A 20,296-nucleotide genomic window follows, 5' to 3' on the forward strand; every position below is an offset into this window, starting at 1 on the left:
GCCACACCGCATGTCGGGACCACCATGATCTCTCACTCGACAATTCGAAGGCAACCGAAGATCGCTCTTCCTGTATAGACTAATGGCTCTCCGCGTCATCTCGCAGACTCTCCGTGCACGTGCTCTCAAGTCGGCCACCTCCGCGGCCTGGCGCGCGAACTCGCAGCGCCCCGCGGGTTTCGCCTTCTTCTCGACCAAGTACACGCCGCAGCACGAGTACGTGACGCTCAACGGCAAGGAGGGCACCATCGGAATCACCGACTTTGCCCAGAACTCGCTAGGCGACGTCGTGTACGTTGACCTTCCGTCGGTGGGCGACAAGTTCGCCAAGGGGTACGTGCAGCTTTCGTTAACTGCTTTGTAACTGGATTCTGACGTTGCTGTGCATCATTTATTATTGAACGTGTAGAGACGCCTTTGGTGCCGTTGAGTCCGTCAAGGCTGCTAGTGACTTATACACGCCCGCTGCGGGCACGGTCACGGCTGTTAACGAGGTGAGCAGCAGCCACTGCTGCGTCGGTAAAGGGAGGGACACAATGCTAACTGGTACTGTTGTTGCTGTAGGACCTGGCGGAGAGCCCGAACCTCGTGAACGACGAGGCCATGACCGGTGGCTGGTTCATCAAGCTGGAGGTATGTTGCACTTTGCAGCTGCAATAGAGACAGGAAGTTGCTGACTACGTTTTATTGTTTCCGCAGCTTGACGACGTGTCGGACGTGGACGATCTGCTGGACGAGGCCGCCTACAAGGAACACTGCGAGAACGAGGACCACTAAACGGTTCTAGGCTGCTGATTTTCACCAGCCCCACATGTAGCTGCTGCAAATTCGCAACCTTGAAATATAAGACCCCATTTTTTTCCCGGGGACTCCATTGCGGTTTAATTACCTTGCAGTTGATAATCGATCTGATGGGATGCCACCGTCACTGACTGCGTCAGTGATTGGATGCCTTGCCTCTTCTGATACCGGTATAAGGAGCTATGATACCGGAACAGCGCTCGAGGTATGCAATAGGGAAGGACCGAAATTTAGTTTTTTCCTACTGTATCTACTTTAAGTTAAACCTAAACAGTAGGTCTGGTGTACTGTATTCGAAGATTTACACCTCGACGTCCAGAAATGCAAACGACGTAAAACATACACCCCTTCGACACTCTCTTTCGAATTAAGGTGCTGGTGTTCATGGAGACCAACCTCACCAAATGTGGCTTTGTTATTCATGCTCCATGGCCGTTTGAAGCTTCCAATCCATCTATTGATGCAAGCCCTTCAAAGAACGTCCGATGCGCACGTCGCACAACAGCAAGCAGGGATTGGCAGTGCCCAGACATTAATTAATGCTCCGCGCTCTGATATCTACCGTCGAATTCCGTTTCAGAATACCGGTTTTCCCAAAGCTTGATCCCCCAGACAAGAATATCAATTGATCACGGGATTGAAGTATTCCACTCAAAATTCAAATTCCGATTCAAATAGCAAAGGGACACAACGGACCAAATAATCGTCGGCATGGATGCCTCCAACGCCAACGTCAAGGTTTTCTGTCGCGTGCGGCCGCCCAACGAGCGCGAGCGCGGCGTCAACCCCTCGACCTTCTCGAGCGGCTCCGCGGGCTTCCTAGCGCGCAGTAGCGCAGCCGCCGCGTCCACATCCTTCGCCAAGAAGTGTGTGACCGTCCCCGCCTCGGACGGCACGCAGCAGACGGTTTTCCTGCACAGCAAACATGGTCCATCCAGGACCTTCACATTTGATCGCGTGTTCGGCGAGGATGCCTGCCAGAACGACGTCTTTGAGGTCGTAGGGGCGCCCATTACTCGGGCCTGTCTTGAGGGCTACAATGGCACCATCTTCGCCTACGGACAAACAGGATCAGGCAAAACGTTCACGATGCAAGGACCCGACGATGTCATCGACACTGAGGCCCAGAGCCTCACTCGAGAGCAACTTGCACTGCGTGGCCTCGTGCCGCGAGTATTCGACTACCTTTTCGACAACGTCGTGGCCAAAGACAGCCGGAAGAACGTGCAACATACATTCGCATGCTCCTTTCTGGAGATTTACAATGAACGAGTATACGATCTGCTGGATGGAGGCAGTGCGAAGGACGCAGCAGGACTGCAACTGAGGGAAAACGGACGCAAAGGAGTCCACGTGGAAGGACTGATCGAAAGCGTCGTGGCCAACTCGAAAAAAGCAGCGGAGCTCATGACGGTTGGAGCGCAGAACCGGCGAGTGGGGCAAACGTCTATGAACAGAGAGAGCAGTCGGTCGCACAGTGTGTTCATCCTGCAGTTGCAGTCCAAGGAGATGACAGCGGAAGGGACCAAGATTCGCACGTCGAGGTTTAATCTGGTGGATCTAGCAGGCTCCGAGCGACAGCGAAGTACTGACGCAGCAGGAGAGCGACTAAAGGAAGCAGGAAGCATCAACAAGTCGCTCTCTGCGCTTGGAAACGTCATCATGGGACTATCGGAGCAGTCGGTGGGCAAGCATCGCCACGTCCATTACCGCGACTCCAAGCTGACGTTCCTTTTGAAAGATTCGCTGGGTGGCAACTCCAAAACGTTCATGGTCGCAACCATCTCGCCGGCCGAAGATTCCTCGTTCGAGACGCTCTCAACTCTCAAGTTCGCACAGCGAGCAAAGATGATCCAGAACAGCGCAGTCGTCAACGAAGACTCAGTCGGCAGTGCGCTTTTCTTGCAGGAAGAAATCCTGCGGCTTAAGCGACAACTGCAGCAAGCACATCAAGAAATCGCTCGGAATATCCCGGGATCAAGTGTGCTCCAGCAAGGAGCGACACCGTTCGAGAGCGCGTCAAGTCAAGACTCATTCGCCCCCTCTTCACGGCAATTAGGACCGTGTGATCCTGCCATTGACAGCCGATTCCGTGAGCTGGAGGAATCGTTTGCGACGACTGCCGAGAAGAGTGACCGACTACAGCGTTCATGCGAGTTTCTGCAGCTTCAGAATGGGCACTCCCAGGCGCTTTGTACGGAGCTAAAGCAGCATGTTGCTCACTTGAAAATGATGCTTCGACTGCGAGGAATTGGCGGCCCGGGAGCTCATGAGTATAAACCGACAGCTGACGCCATTGAGTGGAGAATGAAGTATGAAGAGATGGAAGAACGCTTTGTGGAACTTCAGGACGAGCTGCAGCGCAGTGGAATGGAAGACGCCGGCGCCACTGGCAAGATCAACAGCGAAGTGGAAAGCCTCAACTTGATGCTGCTAGGTCTGACGAAGCAGCTGGCGTTTGTGCTGCGTGACAAGCACGATCTTCAAGACCGATTACTCGAGAACCAGTCGGATAAGGGTGACAACAGGGAAGGACCATCGACACAAGAAGTTGGCCATGCGGATTTTTCAGCTCGCTTAGAGGAGGCGCTAAGGCAGCAGGCGAGTGAGTACCAGGCGAAGCTGGACTCGGTCGCGTCATTCAATCAATGCCTGGAAGAGAAAGCAGCAGACACGTCACTAGAGCTACAGCAGATGAAGCAGCGTGAAGCTTCCTGGTCAATTCAACGACATGATCTCGAGAGACAACTCGTAGATTCCAGGGGAGCTCTACTGAGCGCAGAGAAAGCTCATTGCTCGACCAAGAGCTTGTTGATTCAAGAGAAAAGTAAGGTTGAGGACTTGGAGATGAAGCTGAAGCGAGTACAAGAAGGGATCCGCCTCGAGTTCGACGCTGCGTTGGCTGATGCATCCACCGCTAACGAAGGCCTTGAGAACTCGAAGATGCTGCTACAGGAGCAGCTATCAGCGGTGGCTGCAGAGCTCAACAAGCGTGAGCTTCAGGCCCAAGAAGCCGAACATGCGTTTGTCCAACTGAAGAAGGAAATGGCTCATCTTGAAGAAGCCAACCTGAAGACGGTGATGCAACTTGGAGAGGCCCGAGACGAGTTGAAGGAGGCTACACAGCAGGCAGCTCACCTAAGAGCTCGAGTTGGTGATTGCGAGAAGACAATTGATGTGCTGAAACGCGCTGAGGCTGCAGTGACTGAGGAGAGGACGATTCTGGAACAGAAGCTGGAGGAATCCATTAATTGTATCCGACAGCTGCAGGAGGATGCCAATGCTACTGCTCAAAAACATTCAGAAGCGATCGAGGCATTGCAGCGTCAAGCGCAAGAGGAAGAGCACAAGCTAGCTGAGGACTTCGAGACGCGGCTTCGTGTAAGAGACGAGCAACTTCAGCAGCTTCACGATGAGTTTGACGACCATCGAGCCAAGGCAGAAGAAGCTGATCGTCTTCACAGCTCAAAGCTGGAGGACAAGGAGGCAGCACTTGCAGAACTTCAACGCCAACTTGACGCCCAGGAACAGGAATCCAGGCAAGCGCTGGAAGATGCACAGATGAAGTTGTCGAAGGCTCTTGACGATGCCTCTAGACTCTCTGAAGAAAAGAGCCAGGTCGACGCAGAGCTTTCCTTGGCAGCTCAACAGCTTGGGCGTCTTCAGGCTGATGTGAAGGAGCTTGAAACGGAGAAGAAGGCAATGGCTAGTGAGACTGAGAGGTTATCGGAACGTACCGAGGAGTTGGCTGTGAAGGCGAGCGAGCTGGATGAGCAGAATACTGATCTGAAGAAGACGCGCGAGCTACAGCAAGCTCAGCTGTCGGAATCGGAAGAGACCATCAGCAAGTTCAGGCAACAAGTTGGGGAACTTGAGCAACAGATCACAACACGCTCGAACGAAGCTGCCGACCTGCGCAAGGGTCTCGCTTCAGCACAAGAAGATCTTTGTCAAGCTGCGAATACCCAAGCGCAGCAGGTTGATGAGCTTTCCTGCAGAGCAACTAAGATTGCCGAGCTGGAGAAGGAAATCGCAGCAAGCAAGGATACTGTGGAGCACCTGACTACAAGGCTCGAGAAGGCAGAGGGCGAGATTCGAGCTGCTGAAGGGACCGCTTCTCACCAGCGAGAAGAGATTATGATGTACAAGGGGATCCAGTCTACACTGCGTGACGAGTTGAAAGGGCTTGAGTTCGATCGTCTGGAGCTGGCCGAGTCTTTGAAAACGGAGCAAGAGTCCAAACAGGGGCTGGAGGAGAAGTTCGCGGAAGCTCGAGAAGCCTGGGCGGGCGAGAAGAAGAAGATAGCAGAGCAGGCTCAGGAATCGATTTTGGCTCTTGAGAAGCGCGTGGAGGAGTTGGTTCTCAGTAAAGAAGCACTGTCCACATCGAGACACGAACTGGAGCAGAATAACGAGGCCCTCAAGGCGTCAGCTGTGGAGAAGGACAGGAAAGTGCAAGAACTTTCGGGTCGCGTCGCCGACAGGGACGATAAGATCCTTGACTTGGAGGCGAGCACTGCAGAAACACAGGGGCAACTCGCCGGCACTGTTGCTGAGCTGCGAAGCGCTGTACGCGACCTTGAGCTTCAGTCAGCAGAACAGCAAAGCGCTCTGTCGAAACAAGAGACGGAGCTCGCTGAGAAGGAGGCTGCTCTAGCGGAGAGAGACGACGCCATTGTATCGTTAAAAGAACGTGCGAGCCGTGACGAAGCTGCGTGGGATGTGAAAGCCCGGGAGTATAAAGCTGCGTTGGAGGCCACAGATGGCCGTGTGCAGGCGCTGGAGCAGCTGGTTGCGGAGAAGACAGCGGTGTTTGCAAAGGCTAAGGAAGCACTAGTGGCGGAGACCCACTCACTTGAGCAGAAACTGGAGGAAGGCGAGGAAATCTTAGCGCAGCAGACCGAGCAGCTGATGCTGGAGATCAAACAGCTCGAAGCGAACATCGAGGGCAAGGACGCAAAGCTGCAGCTTGCTAACAGATCGCTGATCCAGTTGAAGGACACGGAGGATGATCGGAGAGCAAAAGTCCAAGAGTTGCAGATCGCACTTGAGGAACTTGAGGCCAAGCACAACTCGGTTGTTGCAGAGAACACGAAGCTCAAGCAGAAGGCAGTAGCTGAGCTGAAGGAGCAGGAAGAGGAGCTTAAACGTCGACGGAGGGAGATCGACGCTGCCGAAGAGCACAGTAAGTCTGTGCAGAAGGCGCTGGAGGCACAACAGGCTGCAGCTGAGAGCGCGTTAAAGGAGGCCAAGGCCAAGGCAGTAACGCTAGACGAGCTTGGACAGGCGAAGCGCAAGTTCTTATCGGAGAAGGTGAGGCTGCAGCGGGAGATCCAGAGTCTAACCAAGAAACTGGAGACAGTGTCGAACGAGAAAGAGAAGCTGGTTGGCCACCACAACAGCCGCCAGAAGATTCAGCATCATGTCAAAGTGAAGGAGGAGAACAATCGCCTTCTGGACCAGGTACGGCAACTAACTGACGACAAGGCCAAACTGCAGCGCTCACTCGAGAGATTCCGAGCGATTCCTAAGGAGAAGGAGAACATTGGCGTCGAGTCTTCAAGAAATACGCCGGCGTCCGTGTCTCCCGGCTCCAGCACTTCATCAAAATCGCTTCCCACTAAACGCCCAAGTCTCGGTAGTGCGTCAAGTGCAACAGCTAGTACAGAAGCGTCTGCAGCAAGAGCTGCAGCACGATTAACAACGCGAGGACGGCCTCGGTCTGCATCGCCTGGACCAATGAAGAAGCGCGTACGGACACATTCATCGGGACCAGGTTGGCAGAGATAGCGGTATCATCCCAAACTTACGTAACGACTTAAGTGATTGAGTAACTCATGGCGTACAGTAGTTCATTTGTCGAGTTGTTCTTCTGTTAGTCGTGAATGTCTTCGCTTCTCGATGTGGCCAAGGCGATGAACGCCGAAGCCGCGAGTAACAGTGCCACTTTATCGCTTGTTGACGTTGCTAGAGCTGGAAATGATGCGAATAGTTCAGTGAAGCCAAAGACACTCGTGGACGTGGCTAAACAGGAAACGCAACCGAAGCAAACACTACAGCAACTAGCCCAAGAGATGGATGGACAAGATCAATTCAAGATTCGAGAGGCTCTCGAGTCAACTGCAAAGGAAGTGAAGACGGAGCGACAAGACCTTCGTTCGCAGGTTCTCAAGCAAACGACCTTGAATTTGCAACAGGAGGAGCAACAAGCTGCAAAAGTGCTGCAAGAGAAAGTTGGAGATGCTGACAGTAACCAGGACAACGGCAATGAGGGAGGCTATTCGAGCTTTGAAGACGAAGATGACGTCCACAAGAAAAACAGAAAGCAAAAAGAGACCGTGGTATCTGACGAGGATGAACCTGATGACAAAAAAGAGAGCGACGACCCTCCTCCACGCACAACTCCGAGCGAGTCCAAGGAAAGCAAAGAGTTTATGCGAGCCGTGTATCGAGCCGATAAGCACCATGTCCGAGATATGCTCAACGATGAAGCCGTTGACGCCAACACCGCAGATCAGGTAAGGCGAGAAGCTCTTTTCTACTCATCTTCATCTCATATTTCCCTGTTCGTAAGCAGCATGGTTGGAGTGGTCTGCATTGGGCGGCGTCTCAAAATCACAGCGACATCCTGAACCTTCTTCTCCAGAACGGAGCTGAAGTCAACGCCACTGATCAGGTACGGTCAGAACGGTCTACATGTGCTCTTCGTCGAAAACTCACCTTGTCTCTCTTCTCTACTGTTCAGATCAACGGTTGGACTGCTCTGCATGTAGCCATCGTACGCGAGTCCATTTCCTGCGTTGGCATCCTCTTGTCCTCAGGCGCCGACCCTCGTATCCGAGACAATTACGGTGACACTGTCGTCGAGTGTCTGCAAGCTGCCAGCAGGAAGAACAAGCTCAAAATGCTGCAACTTATTCAGGAAGCGCGCGGCAACAACCAATAGCTAACCCAACGTTAGTTTTCTGTCTTTTTCTGTTTATTTATTGCAGTCTCTTATCGCTACAAGCCACAGCACTGTCTTCGAGTCCCTGTGACGTCTACGAGGACGCGCCGAATGACCCCACATTGTCCTTCTTGTCGTTCTTCTCCACCTTGACCGACTCCCGGTACTTCTGCAAATAAAGCTTGAGTGGCTCCACGTACGAGTCGAAGCCCAGTGTGCTCATAGCCCAAATGATGTCGTCGCCGTTGATGGTCTTGCGCTTCTCCTGCTGGCACTTGTCGCTGGCCTCACTCGTGATGAACGAGATGAACTCACTCACACATTCCTGCACTGTCTCCTTTCCGTCTTTGGCAATCTTGGCTGTGGACGGCAGCGAAACTTTCATGATACGCGAGATATTGGCTGTCGGCAGGAAGCGGTCCTGCTCGCGGATCTCGTCGTCGTTGTGCTCTTCCTTGCTAGCCATGGCGTTCGGCGTAATTAAGGCTGGGTCCTTCTGGGCGGAAGAGCTCTTTGTTTTTGTATGGGACTCCGCGGGAAAAAGTTGTGGGATTGTTGATATTCAGTGATTTTGGCCAATCAATCGAGTATGTGGCGTGGGCTAGAAATTGTAGTACAGTATTGAGTGTAGCCATGACAAGTTTTCATAGCTCATGTCCAGTGTATTTACTCTGTACTGCAACACAGAATGCGACCAGAGCCGAACACTCACTACTGTAGATGAACGAATCATATATTAAATTGGACTTCATCGTCGTCTAGTAACTAGTTGGTATCTTGGTGCTCCTCCTCCTAAGCGATGTTTTATTGAGTCTTCCAACTCCTCGTTCACTTTGACCGTCTCCGTTGCGCTATCTTTTCTCCAGTCTAGCCAGTCGCCACTCTAGTCCTCGTCGACTACCTCGTCCTCGTCGACTACCTCGTCCTCGCTGACGTCGTCTGTCTTGAAGAACGTGTAGGAAAGCGTGATGTTGTGCACGCCATTCATGGACGGGTCGTCACAGATCTCAGGGTCGATGAAGAAGAACACGGGCATGTCGATCTCCTCGTTGGGCTTGAGTCGCTGCTCCTCGAAGCAGAAACATTGGATTTTGTTAAAGTACACGCCAGCCGACGGTGGGTATACGTTGTATGTAGCAACGCCGGTGATGGCCTTGTCCGTCTTGTTCCTGGCCGTGTAGAAAGCCAGCGCCGTCTCGCCAGGTACAAGTAATAGATCGCGCTGTTGCGGACGGAACACCCATGGCATATTGGCACTCACACCGCCGTCGAAGGTAATGCGAATGGGCTTGGCGTCCTCTCGTGGGGTAAGCTTGTCGGCTACGAACTCCTCTACGCGCTGCGTGGTGCCGCCAAAGCCCGTCATCTGGCAGAAAATTTTGTACAGCGGTACGGCAGCGTATGAGATACCGACCCAGGCGATGGCTGTGCCAGCCAGGTACATGACGGCGCGGCGGTTGCGCTGCTTCATGGACTCGCGGCGCGCCTCCTCTGCCGCGCGCTTGGAGATACAACGCGTGCCGCCAAGACCAGCAGGATTCAGCAGACGCAGCGACGACGACGCCGAGACGCTGGCGCCATGGTGGGCGACACGCAGCAGCAGCGACGAAGGATGCATGTCTATCTCGCCAGACTCGGGAATGCCAGCCCCAGCTTTGACATCGGACAGTGGCAGCCTGTATGAGGGGATACAGTTCTGTTTCAAATGCGATGTGATAGGTTTCGTTATGAGATGATCAGTAATCTCTGCTCGGTAAGATTTTAGCTGCAATTGCAAGTTGCAAGTTGCAACTGTAAACTACTGCTTAGCCCAATCGAAGCTGGTGACCTCGACTATACAAAACCAGTTCACGTCCTGCATCCATCGGGGGCGTTCTCGAAGTTCAGCGGCAAACTCCGAACTTGGTTTTCGAGGCAACTATTGCACATTTTTTTTGTTAGAGCGTTTCAATTCAAAAGGCCCATGGCGTCCCGCGAATGTTGAATATTCATTGGCAGTCTTGATCACAGCATATGACCGACCTACCCTGGCCAACAGCCTTCTGACTTGCGCACGAACACCGCCAGGAGGTCCGCAGTAGGAAACTGTTGTGTTCATATACCAGGGACACAAGAGCTGCTGACGGTGTTGTGTTTCTAAGTGCGTCGCGTGCATCTGAGCCCTCAAAGCCCTTAATCCTGTACGCTATATCACCGAGACCTGCACGCACAAGGCCGAAACATCCCTCCACCTGACAGGAAAAACGCAATCGGAATGACACTACACACACGAGCTAGTCCACAAATCCAGCAGGGCGCCAAACGTGAATTATCGCTTATCGCCTGGGGCTGAAGCTGCTTCCTTGCTTTCTCACAGTTGGCTCCTGTCCTCATCGCAAAGCTCCGCCTCAAGTGGATGCACCTACAAGGTCCGTCCTTCGAGTCGTCACTCCTGTTATCAGCTGCTCGTTGAAATGAGCGCTTACTCGTTCTCCTCAGCACGCACGCGGGCGTTGGGGTTGGTCACACGCACGTTTAGCTGCTCAGCGCGCTCGATGATCTCACGACGCTTGCGGCCCGACACGTTGTGGGCGATCTCGGCGCAGTACTTGCGGTTGTGCATCAAAAGCACCTCGAGCTCAGCCACGTTGTTGACAACGAACTTAAGGAAGCCGTTGGGCAACAGGTGGCGCGTCTTCTTGTTGGAGCCGTAGCCGATGTTCGGCATCTTGATGGCGCCCTTGAATTTACGGCGCACGCGGCCGTCAATACCCTTCGGGCGACGCCATGACTCCGGAACACGCTTGAAGCGGTTGGACTGGTGACGTTTGAACTTCGTTACCTTCTTCTTGACGATCTTCGGGCGGACAACGGGAGTAACCTGCACCATCTACAAACGTTGCCAACCGACTGATTAGCTCCTGTTGTCTTTGTCATTTCCTGTGTGTCGTGCACGCTGCCTGTCAACGCCATCACTGCCTGTCTGTAGCCATCAATGTGCTCTCCGCCACGTGTAGAAGATGTACGCGTGTTCAAGGAGGCCTGCACGCACACAGGACAAGAGCTCATTCCTTACCTTTGAATTGAGGAAGCCTTTGTGAATTTCAGCACTACTTTGCAGTCGGGGATATCGGAGGCTGGCTGGACGAGAGCGTGCTCGCCATTCAATCACTTGACCAGCTTTCAGCCACTCACACGCCACAAAAGGAAAATTAAGCCTTATGATTTGCGAAAACTGTGCAGAAGAATCGATTGATACAATTGGATGAAAAGGTGCGTGCGGTTCGGGCTCTGTTATATTATGAAAGTACGAAAACCTTCATTGGAATCAGCCATGACTCCAGGAATGCGCATGTTGCCGCGCGATGGCGCCTGTGAGCTCGCGTGGGCTGGATTTCGGGTCGTTATTGCGATTTTGACCTACTAACGTGCTCTTCGGATGCAACTTTGTGTGATACAGTGACTGAAACCTCACAGAAGTTGCTGGTCATGACGTACAATGTGCTTGCGCAGTGCTACGTGCGCTCTACTTTCTTCCCGTACTGCGAGTCCAGTGAGCTCCGCTGGAAGAACAGATCCAAAAAGTTGGTGGGTTGCAAGGCTAGGCACCGTCGCCATAGTTTGAGCTCAGCTGACGAGTTTTGTGTGAGCAGGAAGCTGTATTCGCCTCGAGTCTGCCCGTCTCGCCTGATGTCATCTGTCTGCAGGTAGCAACGCTACTTCAGTTGACCCCAAGGATGGCTTTGTGCCAGCTTCTATTGGGTGACGCGATAAGTGATTACTGCTGCTATGATAGGAAGTGGACAACTACAAGGAGTTTTGGGCTGGCATGATGAAAAAGCTCGGATATGAAGGGTGAGTTGGCAACACTTGGGTCTTTGGTTCGAGTGGGCTGGTCGATAGAGTGAGTCAGATGATGCTAACAAGTACTCTTGCTTCGTTGCTGTCTTTACCATTAGTATCTTCATTAAGAAGACGAGCACCAAACCGGACGGTGTGGCTGTGTTTTGGAATGAGAAGATGCTGAAGATGAAAGAGTCCGTGCAGGTTAGTCTGGACCTGCCCAACGGTGACGAGTCGGGTGAGTCTGGGCCTGCTATCGCTGTTTTTTTACGCTTAAGAACGCGTGGTCTGACTTTAGTTGCTAATCTTGTGTTTGTTGCTTCTAATCTGATCGACAGATATTGATCATGAGTTGCTTACGAGAGCTTCAACCAGAGGAAGCGTCGGTGCAATTGTCCACTTTAAACACCTCGCGACGCAATTAGAGTTTGTTGTCGCGACTACGCACTTGTTCTGGGACCCAATGCAGGAAGACGTGAAGCTGCTGCAATCACGCCGAATGCTGCGTGCAATCGACGAGTTTGCGAGCGCGCTGGAAGCATCAACGCCAGTCGTCTTCTCCGGTGACTTCAACTCCTTACCAGACAGCAAAGTGTACAGCTTCATCACGAGCAGAAACCACTTTAAAAGCGCCTACGCACAGTATGATGCGGATGGTGAACCCAAGTTTACCAACGTCAACGGCGAGTCTATAACGGATGATGGCACGATGGTGCCGCGCTTCGTCGGTACACTGGACTACATTTTCTACCGCTCTCCTAGGTCGGTGCACTTTTCATTTTGGTCTCGCGTATAATGCAGCACTAACCTCTGGCTTGCAACAGGATGCGGCCGGCTGCACTCATGGAGCTCATGTCGCTCGAGGACGCGAGCAAGGAGGTCGCACTGCCCAGTACCATCTCTCCGTCGGACCACCTACCTCTCCTATGCGAATTCCACATCCAGCCTGCTTTCTAGGTGGAAATGGCTACGTGCCCTTCAATGTAGCCATGCCTTCTTTTCGGCCAATAAGAACATCCTACCTTCAAAAATACTGCTAATAACAGTTCGTTAATTCTCGACACGAAATGGGAGCGTCGAGCTCGACACCTTCATCAGCCACTGGCTCGGCGGCAATAGAGCAGATCTTCAGGTCTGCGCAGGAGAAAGCTGCCTTTGAAAAGATCGTGAGTGAGACGCCAGCTCCACGCGAGGACGTGGCATACCACGCGCTGCTGGGGACTCCCAAGCCGCTGCCACAATTGACACAGGCGCAGGTGGAGCTACTGACACGCGAATATGGCGAGACACTAGGTATAGTAAAAGCAGCATATCGCAATAGTGATTCTGCAATGATACGGTGCTGACCGCGAAGTGTGGTCACAAATTCACGCGGTGGCAGCCCAGAACAGTCTCCAGTCCGGGAACTTCCGCGTGTTGCTGCGCTTCGTGATCCATGAGCTACCGTTTAGCTGCAGAGTGGCTAAGATGACGGAAAGTGAGTTGGCAGCTTATGCGCCGGGTGTCGTGGGACTAGACCCCTTGAACGGCAAGCCGCAGACAGTTGACACGCACTTGCACAGAGCTCTGAATGCATTGTTCTTGGTTCGGCAGTTCGCGATGCGGTTTGTAGAAAGAACAGACGAGTGCCCGTTGCTGGCTCATTTCAATCATAAACCTACGACGGAGCCTAGAAGGAGCAACGCTGTTGCTGCTACGATGAGACGTCAGTAGCACTTGTGTACCCATGGCTTGATGTGGTTCTGACACTGTTGCTACTTTGGCCTATCACAGAGAGTCTGTCCATTCAAATGGAGGATGACCGTGCTGACAACAAGAGAAACGCTGATGAGGTATCACTAGAAGACTCATCCGATGACCTTGCTGCTCGCTTTCTGGATGCTCTGCTCACGGCTCTCATTGAGTTCCCTCCCAAGTACGATTCACTATCGCCAAAAGTTGGGATTTCACTGCTTACTTAAATCCTGCTTACTTTAATCCTTCCTTTGTATCACTGGTACTGTTACTGCAGTGATAGGACGTACGATCTGCACGTGGAAGCTGTGAACACGCTGTTGGTGCTTTTGTCGCCTGTGGCGTATCCACGGGACCACTCTAAACAGGCCGGTGACTTACTTACACACAATCCGTTTCTTTATATGTTGATGGCGTCCGCTCTTCCTGATGGCAAGAAATCATATTGGGCATCTGCTATCGTTCGTCGCTTGCTCCAGAATAGTATCGAGCAGATCCAAGCTACTGGGGCGAGTTCTGCTTCGAATACCGCAGTGATTGCTCTACGAAAAGCTCGGGAGACCTCACTCATTGCGATGTCTGGGATGTCCGACCAGGCGTATGAGCTGGAGCAATTCTCGTATTTGACGCTGGAGGGCGTTGGCTCCATTGCAGGTGGGTACATCAGTGGGTGTGATATTTTCAAGCAGCCCTTTTCTCATCGTTTTTTGCCTGTTTTAGCGTCGATCTTTCGCTTTCCGTGGAGTTTTATCCGATATTTTACCACCCGCGAGGATACTGCAAGCCCACTTGCCGACCGTAGTGTACTGCTGCTATTAATTCTTCTCCAAAGTTGCCGAGATAGTGACTCCCCCGTGGCAAGCAACCCTTTCCGAGGGGCTCTGTGTGGTATTACAGATGGCGCTGACACTGACACCCACGACGTATCAGAGATCGAAGACCCCAGAGCTCATTTGGTGCAACAGAGCGAGGCAACTTCCAGCTCCAGCGCTGAGAAATTGGAGCTCTTGTACTCGGATCTGTTCAAAGTCATTGGCCGTCACGCACCTTACGAAGCGAGTCATCTAATGCTGTATACGCTGCTTTATTCCAACCCAATGATATTGGACACAGCGTTGAGTGATGTCGATATGGAACGTCTGCTGCTGCCCTTATTGGAGACGCTGTACCACGCGCGGTCTGTTGAGCCTAGTCGCCTGTACATGCTGGTGATCGTGCTGCTGACGTTCACTCAAGATCCTTCGTTCGTTCGCACCGCACACACGCAGTTGGTGGTGCCCAACGTATCGTGGTACCAGGAGCACTACATGTTGGACGTGTCGTTGGGTAGTCTCATGATGGTTATCTTCACCCGCCTCATCTTCCGTAATATCACGCACTTCCAAGACAGCTTCATCCACCTGAACGCGTTTGCAGCGCTGTCCAACCTCGCACGCTCGGCTGAGAATCTGCACATGTACGCGGCTCAAGGGATCGTGGGGCTGATCGACATGCTGGCCAAGAACGAAGCGAAGCTTGTGACACAGATGCATGGCCTGCAAGCCACAAACAAGGAAGAGGGTGAGGTACTGGCGCAGAAGCAGTCGGCCTATGTTGAGTTTATCCGGCTGCTACTGGGCGTGATCTCGTCGTGCTTGAAGGCGCGACAGTTGCCGCGCAACCCGCAACTTATTTATTCACTGCTGCATCGCGCCGATACATTTGCCGCGTTGCAGCAGCACTCGGAGTTCGCTGCGCACGTGAATAACGGTCCTGTGTGGAGTACATTGGCGCGTTTCCAGGCAGTTGTGGATGCGAAAACCTCGCCGGACGACGTGCTTGACACTGACATGGTGCTGGATATTATCCGAGGAGAATGCGTGAGCCTCCTGGCGGCTTCTAGTGCACGATCGTGGACAGGAGACGCCTCAAAGTCGAAAACCTCGCTAGACGACGACGATGCCAGCTATCGGTACGAAGAGGAGGTGGACCCGGAGCAGTTCTTCGTGCCGCACATTTGGAAACTTGTCCAAGAGCAGACGCCCGACTTCTGCTGGAAAGTTGACAAGATCACACTGTTCGTGCCAGACGGGAGAACCGCGCCTACGAGTGTTACGACAGGTTAAGGAAACGATAGACGGTAAAAAAAAGGATACGCTCTTTTTCACAGTTGTTTGAAGATTCTGTATCGAATACAGGTTAAGGTCGGGATGGTAGAGAATCTGTCGGTCACGTTAAGAGCGTCACTTGCGCACGGTGGCAATCTTACGCTCGGCAAAGCTGGGCAGCACGAACGAAGCCTCGTGGATCTGAGAGGTGTAGTAACGCAGCGTCTCCTCCATCTTGGCGTCGGGTGTGCGCTTGGGCTTAGCCAACACACCCTCACTCTTGTCGAGCGAGCACATAATGAAGCCAATCTGGCCCGAAGGGTACGTAGGGATGGTCGTGTACGAGTAGTTGACCGTGGGGAAGAGGTTTTGGCAACGCTGCATGACGTCCACGATGAGGTCCAAGTGCAGCCAGAGGCACTCGCCCTGAGTGCAGATGATGCCGTCTGGAGACAGCGAGTTCTTCATGCTCTCGTAGAACTCTGCACGGTACAGCACCTCGGCGGGACCGACCGGGTCCGATGAGTCCACGATGACAACATCGAACTTCTCGGTCGTGTTCTCACGCAGGTAGACGGCAGCGTCGGCGTGGAGGAGCTTCACACGCGGGTCATCGAAGGCCGTAGCCACCGTGTCCTTAAAGTACTTCTTAGACACATTGCACACCATCGAGTCAATCTCGCACATGACGATCTCCTCGACGCAGTCGTGCTTGGTCACCTCACGCAGTACGCCACCGTCACCACCTCCCACAACGAGCACACGCTTGGGTTGCTTGTGCGAGAACATGGGCAGGTGAGAGATCATCTCCTGGTACGCGAATTCATCGCGCTCAGTGAGCTGAATCACGCCGTCCAGTACGAGCACATGGCCGTACGTGGCTGACTTAAAGACCAGCACATCCTGGAAGTCCGACTTGCCGCGAAAGAGCTCTTCCTCCACTTCGAGCGAGAGCTTCTGACCCGGCCACATGGCCTCGGTCTCACTGAACCACTGCTTTTCGTTAGTCGTGGTGATGGACATGGTGCGAACGTGTGAGGTGAAGAGCTTCTTGGGTGTTTGGGCGCTGATAGACAGCAGCAGCAATACGGTGAAGCCGAGAAATCTTGGGACTGAAGCGAGTGGCTGCGAAGCTGTGCACCTTTGATTTGCAGCTCAGACGAAAGGGAGATGGGTCAATTGAGTCTCATCGGCGGGACTCTCACAGAGGAATTATTACTCAGAGGGGAATTATAACCATATCGGTATTATTGTCCACTTCATTGATTTTGCGCGCTCTATTCGCTGTCTAAGTCGTTGTTGCTATTTACATAAATCGCTTTCCATAAAACGACCAACTCGTTTTTTTTTTCTTCAGACGAAAAGTTTCATCATCGAGAGCAACTAGAGAATGGAGGCTGCTCTACGCGAGCTTCGCCACGAGTGCGACGCAGAGGTGACTATTGAGATCGGAGAGCCTCTAACAGACTGTAGAGCGGTTCACGGATCGCGACGTGCTATGACTTTTTCGGTTGAAGAAGGGTACGCAGTACTTAAGGAGAAGCTGCGACTCTTGGTGAAGGACGACTCGGCTGTGACTTGGCCAGCAGATGCTGGCGTCTACATTAAAGCCACTGTGAACGCCCGACAAAGTGACTACAAGCGTCTACCCGAGGACGCAGAAGCGTTCTCACAGCTATTGCGGAAGGTGTGGGGTAGAAGAAAGAGTCCAAGCCAGCGGCTAGCTCTGTTCATGTACGTCAACCGGGTCAAAAAATCAAACCCAATCCATCGGGCAACAGCTGTCCGTATGGCCCAGGCCTCTTGCAATATAGCGGAGACCTTGAGAAGTGAAAACCGAAAGACCCCAGGGCCAGCATCGCTCGAGTACTGGGCAACTGTACAAGCGCGGCAACATGACGATGCTCCAGTTGTTCAACCGAACAACGAGACCTTCCGTCAGCTAAACTACATTGACGCTCGCGCTCGACAACACCAGCACGAAGTTGCGGCGGCGACAAGCGCAGCAAATGCGGAGACTCGTCGTATCCATATCATGATTAACGGCGTGCTAGTACCTATCGACCTAAACATCGGGCAGTTTTGGGTTTACCAGGATATGATCTCCGGCCGCCGTTTCGCGAACGAGCAGTACGTACCGTTGCCGTACCCGAAGACGCAGTTGATTTAGATCATGCTGACGTAGAAGATGACAGAGCGGACGACTTCGACGAAGACATAGAAGAAGACGGAGTAGACGATGATGGAAGGCAAGCTGTAGTATAACTTATCTAGTACTATCTGCTCTATCGTCAAATACATACCTAACTAAATCGATTGAATATCCGCATTTTCGATACAAATTTTTACCTATAGAATCGTTAGAACGAGTGCAATCTCGTAAAGCAACCTCTAATACGGCCTCGGGGTTAGTTTGGAATGCCATGTTGGCGTGGTTGATGATCCACCGCTTGAGTAGAGAGAATGACACCTCTATAGGATTTAATTGTGGGCAATACGGAAATAGAAAGAAGAGTAAAGCGCCCGTTGAGTGTACTAATTCCTCCAGTTCACGATACATGTGTATCTTTGCGTTATCAAGAACTACAATGCTTCTAGGAAGAGGCCACCGATTTAACAATGGTGCAATCTTTTCACTAAAAGCCTTGTGGAACTCTCTGCGCGAGAACGTCCCCCTCGTCATTTCCCAAGCAAAAAACCCTGTTGTATTTATTGCAGCCAGCACGGAGACACGCTCACCCCGTCTAAACGGCAGGTCCACCACGGCAGGGGTACCTCTCGGCGACCACGCGTACCGACGCATACAGTCACGACCGGCTTTCGCTGTCTCGTCCAAGAAGACGAGCTGCTCTGGTCCATTGTAAAATGGAAGTAGCTTATTGTAGTACACCGCAATTTCCGCCGGAGCTGCCTCCCTTGCCCGTTTGCTGAGCACCTTGCGCGTGAGGTGCAGGTCGAAGCGGAGGGCTCTACAAATAGTAGCTTCGGATGTATTTCTCAGTGTAGGGAAGCGAGCTCTCAGTGCTGACCGCAGCTCGTCGATGTAGAAACACGGGTGAGACTGAGCATATTCACGAGCAAATTGGCACACGTTTTGCGGCCATCTTGACGTGCGTTGCTTCCGACCCTTTCCTTCGACAGTACCTCGATTGAGCAACCACCCATACCACCTCTCTATGGACCTTTTCGATACACCGAGAATGCTTGCAACATGCGTGATATCAACGTCGTAAACATGTATCAATGATACCGCCCGCCAACGAAGATCACTTGACTTGGTCATGCTTGTCAGAGCCTTGAGCAGTTGATATCAGAGACTTTAATGAGTTTAGACAGCGAATGGCGGTTCGAATGTCCGCCATTCGTTATTATCTGAGCCCAACTCGTCCTCAAAGTCGTCAACCCCCTTAAATATGTTACTCGTCAAGTGACTAAATCGCTGTTCCAACTTTGATAAGTCGTTGAGATAAGCAAGGTCTCCGCCAAAATGCATGAAACGTACAATACCATAATCCAGTAGAAGCGTACCGCTTGGCATTTCGAAAAATGTTAGCTTACGTCTCATTTTTATACAGCTTTTAAAAAAACCTTAGGGCAAATCCAGCTTGTTTGAAAATAAGCTAGAGCTGTAGAACAGTCGTTTTGTTAAGTATTTTGTTAAGTAAAATAAAGATAAAATAAGTGATCGTGTTCCATCAGAAAAAGGCTGGATTTGAAGGCGTCTGCGACCGCCAACCATTATACTCAGGTAGACAAAGAAAAAAAGACCAATCACCAGGGAAAAATGGTAGACAGCACGACGATGACCTGTGGCTCCTCCAAGCGCTTGCTAAAATGCAGGAGGCGGCAACTCAAAAGCAAATAGCACTCAAGGAACCTTTACCACGGCTATTGAGCACAGAGACTTTTTAAGGAAGCATCGCTGCGCGCTGCAAGGTAGCACTTAAGCAGCGCCTTTTCATCCACACGCCTCCAGCTCGCCCTTTGCTTCTTCGTCTGCTGCTCCATCCGTTGGTTTTAGAACTATTGTCACTGTTTTAAGGGGTAAAGGAGGACGAATCAAAATTCAACCCAGAGCTGAATTTTGAAACCCGTCGTTTGGAGCTATCCTGCTGGATGTCATTTTTTGTGTTTCTTAGCGTAATAAAGCTGGCTGAGACATTCCAGCTCTTTAATAACAATTACAGCTGGTTTTAGCTTAGATCGAACACGGCCTTAATGTCTCAACCCCAACCAAAAGCCCCAAGTCATGAATAATGTTCAAAACTCGGATTTAAGTCGTACTATTTACTTATCTGTATAAGACGTTGGAATGCAATCCTGAACTGTTCTGATTGGGTAATTTGTTTTCTGTCTCTTTGCCGGCTCCCTGACACGTCGTAGGTTAGTGATTAACGAGCGTTCCTCCAGTCGTCGCTTTATGATTGAAAAGGTCATCTCTAAATTGCTGATGCCCACACGATAGAGACCTGAAGCTTGGCGCTCGGTCATATCATCCGGGATAGTTTTTTTCCTGCAGTCGCAATGGCTGTGCAAATATGTCGGATTAATCTAGTTCAATCTGAGAAGCGCTTGCACGTACGGCTCTTCGTAAGTCGTGAGGGCGAATTTTTCGGAGGGGTGGGTAATTTCGTGCTTTACCACGAAACCACCAGATCATCCAGGCGGCGTAAGGTTCTCCACAAGGGAATTCGAGCGACTCGGGCAGTAAATGAACTTTGACGTTGTAAAAGTACGCTGTTTTACTGTCAGTCTTCATTGTCTGAGGTGGCGACGAGTTGCTCGGTGTATTAATGGTGCTCTCGAGCAGATCCTTGGTTATATTGCCAGAGGCAACGTCTTTCTCCTCTATAAAATTTGACATTCCCTCTAAAAGTAATGGCGGCAACTTGTCCTTTGAGGTTTG

The 20,296-nt window shown here is 51.9% G+C and overlaps 9 protein-coding genes across 9 annotated transcripts; 5 read left to right on the plus strand and 4 right to left on the minus strand.

The window, feature by feature from the left end:
- Positions 1 to 49: 49 nt before the first annotated feature.
- Positions 50 to 885, plus strand: PITG_10858 (glycine cleavage system H protein, mitochondrial precursor; the record flags this gene model as incomplete). Its single annotated transcript, XM_002901627.1, has 4 exons — positions 50 to 333; positions 410 to 494; positions 565 to 633; positions 700 to 885. 4 exons carry the CDS (start codon positions 83 to 85, stop codon positions 775 to 777), a joined length of 483 nt encoding a protein of 160 aa, XP_002901673.1.
- Positions 886 to 1,512: 627 nt separating this feature from the next.
- On the plus strand, positions 1,513 to 6,591 carry PITG_10859 (kinesin-like protein; the record flags this gene model as incomplete). Its single annotated transcript, XM_002901628.1, has 2 exons — positions 1,513 to 1,581; positions 1,666 to 6,591. The coding sequence occupies 2 exons, from the start codon at positions 1,513 to 1,515 to the stop codon at positions 6,589 to 6,591; spliced, it is 4,995 nt and encodes a 1,664-aa protein (XP_002901674.1).
- Positions 6,592 to 6,686: 95 nt separating this feature from the next.
- Positions 6,687 to 7,747, plus strand: PITG_10860 (uncharacterized protein; the record flags this gene model as incomplete). Its single annotated transcript, XM_002901629.1, has 4 exons — positions 6,687 to 7,050; positions 7,177 to 7,319; positions 7,379 to 7,477; positions 7,547 to 7,747. The coding sequence occupies 4 exons, from the start codon at positions 6,687 to 6,689 to the stop codon at positions 7,745 to 7,747; spliced, it is 807 nt and encodes a 268-aa protein (XP_002901675.1).
- An 11-nt stretch (positions 7,748 to 7,758) lies between these two features.
- PITG_10861 (nuclear transcription factor Y subunit B-3) lies at positions 7,759 to 8,458 on the minus strand (the record flags this gene model as incomplete). The annotated part of the gene is made up of 1 exon (XM_002901630.1): positions 7,759 to 8,458. One exon carries the CDS (start codon positions 8,211 to 8,213, stop codon positions 7,842 to 7,844), a length of 372 nt encoding a protein of 123 aa, XP_002901676.1.
- A 172-nt stretch (positions 8,459 to 8,630) lies between these two features.
- On the minus strand, positions 8,631 to 9,365 carry PITG_10862 (cytochrome c oxidase assembly protein COX11, mitochondrial precursor; the record flags this gene model as incomplete). Its single annotated transcript, XM_002901631.1, has 1 exon — positions 8,631 to 9,365. One exon carries the CDS (start codon positions 9,363 to 9,365, stop codon positions 8,631 to 8,633), a length of 735 nt encoding a protein of 244 aa, XP_002901677.1.
- A 732-nt stretch (positions 9,366 to 10,097) lies between these two features.
- PITG_10863 (60S ribosomal protein L32-1) lies at positions 10,098 to 10,820 on the minus strand (the record flags this gene model as incomplete). Its single annotated transcript, XM_002901632.1, has 3 exons — positions 10,098 to 10,110; positions 10,213 to 10,616; positions 10,803 to 10,820. 2 exons carry the CDS (start codon positions 10,614 to 10,616, stop codon positions 10,098 to 10,100), a joined length of 417 nt encoding a protein of 138 aa, XP_002901678.1.
- Positions 10,821 to 11,060: 240 nt separating this feature from the next.
- Positions 11,061 to 12,602, plus strand: PITG_10864 (uncharacterized protein; the record flags this gene model as incomplete). Its single annotated transcript, XM_002901633.1, has 7 exons — positions 11,061 to 11,100; positions 11,187 to 11,314; positions 11,380 to 11,433; positions 11,523 to 11,581; positions 11,686 to 11,811; positions 11,933 to 12,331; positions 12,394 to 12,602. The coding sequence occupies 7 exons, from the start codon at positions 11,061 to 11,063 to the stop codon at positions 12,524 to 12,526; spliced, it is 939 nt and encodes a 312-aa protein (XP_002901679.1).
- A 34-nt stretch (positions 12,603 to 12,636) lies between these two features.
- On the plus strand, positions 12,637 to 15,408 carry PITG_10865 (dymeclin, putative; the record flags this gene model as incomplete). Its single annotated transcript, XM_002901634.1, has 6 exons — positions 12,637 to 12,862; positions 12,951 to 13,274; positions 13,343 to 13,484; positions 13,581 to 13,957; positions 14,024 to 14,820; positions 14,869 to 15,408. The coding sequence occupies 6 exons, from the start codon at positions 12,637 to 12,639 to the stop codon at positions 15,406 to 15,408; spliced, it is 2,406 nt and encodes an 801-aa protein (XP_002901680.1).
- A 117-nt stretch (positions 15,409 to 15,525) lies between these two features.
- On the minus strand, positions 15,526 to 16,595 carry PITG_10866 (spermidine synthase, putative; the record flags this gene model as incomplete). Its single annotated transcript, XM_002901635.1, has 1 exon — positions 15,526 to 16,595. The coding sequence occupies one exon, from the start codon at positions 16,411 to 16,413 to the stop codon at positions 15,526 to 15,528; it is 888 nt and encodes a 295-aa protein (XP_002901681.1).
- Between the last annotated feature and the right edge of the window lie 3,701 nt (positions 16,596 to 20,296).

This window comes from Phytophthora infestans, genomic scaffold (genome assembly GCF_000142945.1).
Source record: "Phytophthora infestans T30-4 supercont1.20 genomic scaffold, whole genome shotgun sequence".
Taxonomy (NCBI): domain Eukaryota; phylum Oomycota; class Peronosporomycetes; order Peronosporales; family Peronosporaceae; genus Phytophthora; species Phytophthora infestans.